We start from the raw sequence: 7616 nt of genomic DNA, 5'->3' as shown, positions 1-7616 counted from the left end.
AAAAGTGTCGTACGGAAATAAATGATGAATTTATTACCATGACATCAGGGAAAGTACGGGAATAAATTCTCTTAGCTTGCGTCTCGCTTATTGAAATACTATTTCACTTCTAGAAAAAATGGCAAATCATCGTAGACACGACGGAGCGATTAAAAACGCATACGTCGATCTAATTCTAATAACAATAATAATAATAATAATAATAATAATTATTCGAATAATAGATTTGATTTAGAATTTCCGGCCGTTAACCGAACGATGATCGCTCGTATCGATAAGAAATTTCGCTTGGAGGAGTGGGCGGCGTCGAAGAATCTAGTGAAACTTATAAATAATTAATAGAACAACAATAGTATTTATGATTATTATGAAGTTAGTGGAAAAGAGGAAGGATCGGTAATTATTGTGTAACTATCCGGTTAGACGGCGGACTGCTTAGAAAAGTATACCTTTCACGGAGAGTGCATAACGGAGACCGTGACTGCTCGTTCGCTCGCTCGCTCGCTCGCTCGCTTACTTGCTTACTGCATCGCTCCATGCATTGTCCAAAACCTTGGCCAATTTTAATCTCCAATTAGATCTCGTAATCCGGTTCATATAAATAACTGCTAAACCATATTCGCCTTGTTTCATTCTAATCCGTTTTTTAACTCTAATTAAGTGCACTGTAAATATTCATTTAATTTCCTTTTTTATTTTTATTTTATTAACAACAAAATTCGAGATATATTCTTTTTCCGAATATACCTTTTTCCTTGTAAAGCAGATCAGAATGATTTTCTTCAAATTATCTTCTTTAACGCTGAAAATACAGAAATATCTCGCTGAATACAGAAAACTGCACAAGCTCCCAAGATTCCCAATGAACCCGAATCCTAAGGAAAACGATCGAAAGGTCACGCTCGCTCTCTCGCTAATACTTTTACTTCTCCTCTCGAACGTTCGCTTTTAACTTATACAATCGCTATTTCTCTATTTCTCGCTTACACATATTAAATAGCCGCGAAGAAAAAACTCCGATTTTGGATGATACACCATTCTTAATCTTTGTCTCTGACAAATTATTTTCGTTCTCACGTATTATAGTAATCATGATTATTATGTAGAATTCAGTCGTAGATTTGTTTCTATAGAAAGTAGAAAGTTTTTCAGACTTTTGCGTAATATCCGATTCGAAGTAATTTGTACATTGAAGAATAAATAAAAAGAACAAAAAATAATAAATGAGATTTCGTTATTGAAACATTTGCTTTCACTCCTAGATCTCTAAAATTGACACCGCGAGATATTTACATTAATAATTTTAATATCGTCCAATATTGATATATGTTTAAACATTAAATAATAGGATTGTCGATGGATGGTAATGAAGGTTTCTTCTGCCATGTTCTTCTTATCTAGAAGTAGCTGCTGTATTGGCTTTGAATATTTCATTACACGTGTTTTTCTTTTATTATTTTCAATTGATATTGATAATTAATGAATTAACAATTATGTAGTAATAATAATAATAATAATAATAATAATAATAATTAATTAATTAATAATAATAATAATAGCTGATACATACATATATATATAATACAATCAGGATATAATAATTAATAAGAAACTAATCGTCGTTTTTTTTCTGTGACAGCTGCCTCAATGCCTTATAAGTTCCTAGCAATCCTACAGAGTTGTTTTAAATTATTAGTAATATCATATATCTATATTCTTTTTTTTTATCATTTTTTCTTTTTCATCTGCCGTTTGTTATTTTTTTCTTTTTTTTTTTTTATCTTTTGTTTTCTCTCATTACGAAGAAAATTCAAGTATAAATAATTGTGCCACTTATTTGTTGTGTTGATTTTCTCTATATATGTATATACGTGTTGCACATATGACGTCACTTTTCAAACGCTAAATTATATGTTCATTTCCTTTTTTCTCTTCCCCTTTTGTTTCTCGTTATTTTTACTTAACTTTTTTCAAGTTATTTATTACCTCTTAAGCTTTTTTTAAATTGACAAACCCTTATAGCGAAAGAAACAAAATTATTAAAAGCGAATGATTGTGCAATTAAATTTCCTATATGTATGTATGTATGTATGTATATATGTATATATATGTATATGTATGTATACACACACACATATACATATACATATATATAAATTTTATAAGTGATAAGTATGAAATCACCTTTTAGTTCGTTTATACATAACGATACGTAGAAATCAAATTCGTGTTTTTTCTTAAGGCTATATATACATATACATATATATACATATATATGTATATACATATATGTTTGTAACATGCAAAATCTATTTTAGAACATTTACGAAGAAGATATTATTTTAATAATCAACATCGATTCCTCTATGGCGAATAGCCTACGTCTAAAATGATAAAGAAACTACAACTGTTTTTTTTTTCTTTTTTTTCTTTTTTTCCTTCTATTGCGTATATGCGTGGCATGCATCCTAAACATTTTTAATTACGTGATGCAGATAAGTACTGGTTTTTGTTGCTGCAATATATGTTTTGTATTCAATTAAACGAAATTCCTTTCAATTATGGACGTTTTAGCATGTTTTGTTTGATATATGTAAGAAAAAAAAAGGAAAAAAAAATAGACAAATATTCCCTCAAATAAAATCAAATAAAATAGCAACTATTGAAATTTCTTTGTAATAAAAGTTCACTAGTTAACTTTTTCTGTAACTAAGAATAAAAAAAATGCGATTATATAATTAATATTACATGATTATTAGTTTTTAGTTTCTATGATAATAAGCTGGCGAGTTCGTTTGTTTACCGTATAAAGTTGTTTTTTCGGAATATTCATTAAGAAGATTGACCCTAACATTTTCGTAGATGTTTGACGATGATGTTGATTGTGTCTTCTGTTAAAAAGTCTGTAGAGGCCAATTAAACAGTTGTCGGACTATGCCATGGCTATACCATGCATCAATATTAGTTCCTTGATATCAAGGCCAAGTCGTAAGTTAGCTGGCGTGTTACCAATTACAAAATGATCTTCGGTTAAAGGTAAAGCGTCTTTCAATAAGAGCCTAGAAAACAAAAATAAATAAAAATAAAAGAATATAAAAGAATCTATAAACATAACAACGTGTTTAATAGAATTGAATTTGTATAATAGAAAATTTCAGTAAAATTGCAGTAAAAAAGGTTTGATATTCCTACCAAATGTTTTTATCGGAGACAACGTGAACTTTTGGTATTGGGAATCCGTTAAATGGTGAAGCAACAGGTAAAGTATATGCACCCATATTTTCAAAAATAATCCAATCGTTAATATCCATTTCATGGAGTAGAATATTTTCAACGACTTTATCTAAACCGTCACAGGTTGGTCCCCAAATACTTGAGGGAATCAATTTTCCGCAACCATTCTGTTATATAAATTAAATATTGTCAGTTGTCGTGAAATGCTTTTTCTTGCGTAATAAAATATTCAATTAAATAGAAATATCTAATAAATTATTTTTACCTTGAGGGGAAGAGGTGTTACGCGTTGATGATCATATAATAAACAATTGAAAGAGCCATAAACGCCGTCATTGATATAATACATATTTTCCGTGATCGTATTTGGAAAATTTTTATCACCATGTACCGGGCGCTTGCTGTGAATACTTGTGGCAAGAGTAAATGCAGATGCTACGTAGAATCTTCCAGGTTCAGCAATTACGTGTACAGCATCGGCTAAACATTTTAGCAGTTTTCGTATTATTAATCATAAAAATGAATTCTATTAAATATTTTTGATGCTTTTCCTATGGTTTACTTATTACTTACTGTTAAAATATTCATCGAGAGCTTTATTGACGGTATCGGCGATCTTGTCAATGCTAGTTCCTTTATCTCCTGGATAACCACCACCGATGTCTAACAGATACAGATTAAATCCAAGATCGGATGCCAGATCAAATAATAATCTTGCATGATGAATAGCTCGATGATAGACGGGTGGATCTTGACATCCTGATCCAACGTGAAAACTTATACCAATTACATCCAAATTTAATATTCTTGCAAGCTGTAAAAGATTAGGAGCTTCATGGGTCGGATCGCAGCCAAACTTCATACCGAGTTGGCATTGAGCTACATCTGCATCGCACCGAATTCGAATAACAACCTGCATTAAAATGATGAAACGATTTTATTTATTCGTTAGAGAATAAAATCAAATAAAAAACTGATGATAGTCCAGAATAATTTAACGAATTTACCTTGGCCGTTGGAAAGATTCTTTTAATTTTATGCAATTCGCTCTCGTTGTCTACTGTCATCGTATCCACTCCCATAGCAGATGCATGACGAATGTGGGAAGCAGGCTTCGCTGGATTAGCAAATATAATTCTAGATGGGTCAACTCCGATGCTTAACACCTTATTAATTTCATTCTAAGTGGAGGAGAAAGGAAGCATTTAATATAAGAGTTATCAATTGATAGGAAAATAATGCTGTAAAATAATATTGTATATACTTTAGAAGCACAGTCGAATCCAATTCCAAGGGCAGCCAGGACTTCGATAACGATTAAAAGATCGTTACACTTGACAGCTACAATTAAATATAATTATTTCCTGATAAGGTATAATTACATAGCAAGGAAATTAACATTAACATGAGATCAATAATTATTTACCATAATATGGATCGACGCGTGGCATTTTTTCTTTCCAAATTTGATGTTTTCGCACAATATCACCAATGTCAAGTACATAGAAGGGTTCTTCTTGCAATCCGCTCATGGCAATATCTTTGATGACTGTCATGACATTAGAGTCATGGTCCAACACATGGATACGTTCATCCGAGCTTGATACCTTCATATTGAATGCTTTTTTATGTTTTTTTTTCTAAGACTTAAATGGTACTCTGCAGGGGCTAGGCAGCAAACTAAAACGCCAAATTAATCGTAGCATAATAAAATACAAATTGCATTAGGTTTAAATAAAAAAAAAAAGTCTACGTACGAGGCAGCTGTCAACAAGAATTGGTAGAGTCGTGAGGAAGCGGGTTAAGACAAAATCACTGTGGGGGTGCTAGCAAAGCCACGGGGGCTCTGCGTTCAGGGCCAACTTCCAGTTGCCGCTGGTTGTTACACGCCCAACGGTAGACTGGCTTACCAGCCTATCGCAGAGAGAACCCTGCGAGAACACAAGTATATGTATATCAATTTATTTCAACCGCTGCGCATTATTCCATACAACTTTTCTTTATCAATTTTGATAATTTTAACGGTTGAGGAAATAAATGAGATATAAATAAAGTAAAATTTCAATAAGTTATCGAAGAAACGCATCTATAGTAATAAAATTAAAAAAGAGCAAGAAAAATTATCGGACAAAAATATTTTATCTTATCACGTATGTTAGATGATTGAGATATGACCTATCAATTTAATAACTTGCTCAAATTATATACATGCAGAAATCCATCTTAAAGAAATGATAATAAGTATAATGATAACAATTTTGTCTAACAAATGGACTTAACCTTTTCCTTAATTATATCCTACCTGAGTGTGGAGCGTAATTCTCGTGCTTGGTATATCACACATGCAATAAACAAATTCACAACACGTTAATCGCGCCTCTTTATTTATTTATAGATTTATTTCTAATCAATTCAGAATGTATTATTAATATAATGCGATAATTGACGAAACACTAGAAGAGACGAGAAAACGAGAAAAAGTTAGGTTAAGTGATATATGTGAAATTAATCTTGTAAACTCGCGAAAATTTGGAAGAATACTAAGTCAGAAACTACGCTTTGGACCACTATTTATATGTCTAAGATAAGTATTATCAGGCAGTCTCCGTATGCTTCCAAAGATTACTTTATGTTTAATGAATCTTATCTGACAGCTAAGAGGTACATGGTCCATAGAACTTTGATCAGAAGAGGGACGAGGAAGAGGAGGAGAACGAGGAGGCGAAGGAGGAGGCGATATGCACACGTCACTCAAAAACAGAATCCATTGGGGGTAGGGAAATATCGTTAGATATAATATATTAGTCTATTATCAAGATTATTTAAGTTGATTATAAGATAGCTATAAAAATATCATTATGATATTATTTCCAAGTTGGGATACTTTATTTTATATTACTAGTTAAAACATTGTCTCGATCAAAGATAAATATAAAATTTAATTATTTCTCTATTATTACAGACCACGATTTCATCAGAGTAGATAAAAAGAATTAGAAATATCTGTGCGATATAACGTATCTCTCCATCGGTATCCTCTTATAGATTACGGATATAATAAAAGAAAAAATTCAATTTTAATTATATTCGTTCATTGATGCATGAGCAATGTAGTCATTATTATTATGCTTGAATTTTTAAAAAAAATTCTTTAAGCGGAATTGTCTAACTGATGCAATAATAATGATTTTGCTAGTTCGAAGAGGAAATACCAGACTAAATGAGATACCGCTAGATGAAGAAAAGTCAAAGATATATGCTCAGCTGTTCCACAAATGTCATCTTATCAAGATGTAAATATATAAGACTTTAATCATCAGACAGATACGCAAACTTTAAAACAAAGAATAAGTAGCATTTAAAAGCGATACGTGCAAGATGAAAAATACTTCTTGACAATTTAATTCAAACTAATTTTAAAATATTCCTAACGTCAAGGACAAAATTTGATAACATTTATTTTCAATAGAAATCATAAAAAAATATATAGATCCGCAGTTATTCCGTTGAAAGATATCTTCCCTGAAAGTTTAATCCTACAAATTCGCTATGTTTTCTATAGTTAAATAAGACATCGTTTAAGCTCTTAAATAATTAACAAAAATGTTTAACCATCGCTTTAAATCAATAAAGAGAAAAACAAAGAATTACCATATATAAAATATTAATATTTAAATATTTCAAGTACTTATATATATATATATAGTCAATTTATAAACATTCCTAATTCCAAATGAACCATCCTTACCACCTCGCTTATTATTTTTCAAAAAAATTGATCTTTAATTGGAAATTCTTAGGTGACATCTCTAATTCATCGTATTCAACGGAATTTCTTGAAAATAGAAAAATCAAAAAATATATCATGAATCATCTCTTAGCGATTGCACGTTACGCCTTTGATGTAACGACGATCAGTATGGGTTAAAAAAGACAAAAAAAAGAAAGAAATATATAATAATCAAATTACCTTATCGAAAGATCGCCACCCAGCGGGTCGGCACTCGGTTATTGACGGAATGATGGAAGTTTTCGGTGACTGGATCCCAAAAATCAGTCAAATCGTTCGAAAAATATGAAAAATTAGTTCGTTCGGTGACCAGTGCTTACTATATTCAATCGCGAACGATTTCTTCGACAAAATATCGAAACCAAACATTCGTTTAAACGTTCGTAACAGCTTATACGGCACGAACGAACATTCTAACTTCGATACCGGATATTATAACAACTTCCTCTATTTCATAAAATAACGAAAGCATACGCCGAGTCACGAAATACCTTCCAACCGGAACATACACCATTAAGAATTCCCAGAAAGGGCTCCTAAAGACATCCTACAATATCATCGATTAATCGTACGTTCGAGATTTCTATTTCGA

General features: G+C 31.3%; 1 protein-coding gene across 2 annotated transcripts; it reads right to left on the bottom strand.

Annotated features, from left to right (window-relative positions):
- Positions 1 to 1849: 1849 nt before the first annotated feature.
- On the bottom strand, positions 1850 to 7580 carry LOC122524013 (ornithine decarboxylase-like). Of its 2 annotated transcripts, none has more exons than XM_043646045.1 (9): positions 7205 to 7580; positions 4992 to 5165; positions 4661 to 4914; positions 4499 to 4575; positions 4242 to 4415; positions 3808 to 4147; positions 3500 to 3714; positions 3193 to 3401; positions 1850 to 3059 (listed from the first exon to the last, which is right to left on the bottom strand). In XM_043646045.1, the coding sequence occupies exons 3-9, from the start codon at positions 4845 to 4847 to the stop codon at positions 2933 to 2935; spliced, it is 1329 nt and encodes a 442-aa protein (XP_043501980.1). In that variant the 5' UTR covers positions 4848 to 4914; positions 4992 to 5165; positions 7205 to 7580; the 3' UTR covers positions 1850 to 2932. The 2 variants fall into 2 exon arrangements, with proteins under 2 accessions (XP_043501980.1, XP_043501981.1); XM_043646046.1 differs by having other exon boundaries at positions 3011 to 3102.
- Between the last annotated feature and the right edge of the window lie 36 nt (positions 7581 to 7616).

This window comes from Polistes fuscatus, unplaced genomic scaffold, assembly GCF_010416935.1.
Source record: "Polistes fuscatus isolate 324 unplaced genomic scaffold, CU_Pfus_HIC Scaffold7, whole genome shotgun sequence".
Lineage (NCBI taxonomy): Eukaryota > Metazoa > Arthropoda > Insecta > Hymenoptera > Vespidae > Polistes > Polistes fuscatus.
Note: the sequence above shows the minus strand (reverse complement) of the source record. Positions and strands in the feature narration are given on the sequence as shown.

What these genes read in the sequence shown, in the direction of transcription:
- LOC122524013 (XM_043646045.1), bottom strand. Translation starts at nt 4,847, where the DNA reads ATGAAGGTATCAAGCTCGGATGAACGTATCCATGTGTTGGACCATGAC. An exon ending in TCTCGATGAATATTTTAACA is followed by an intron (nt 3,715 to 3,807) that starts GTAAGTAATAAG and finishes TAAAATGTTTAG; the next exon opens with CCGATGCTGTACACGTAATT. An exon ending in GTCTCCGATAAAAACATTTG is followed by an intron (nt 3,060 to 3,192) that starts GTAGGAATATCA and finishes TTTGTTTTCTAG; the next exon opens with GCTCTTATTGAAAGACGCTT.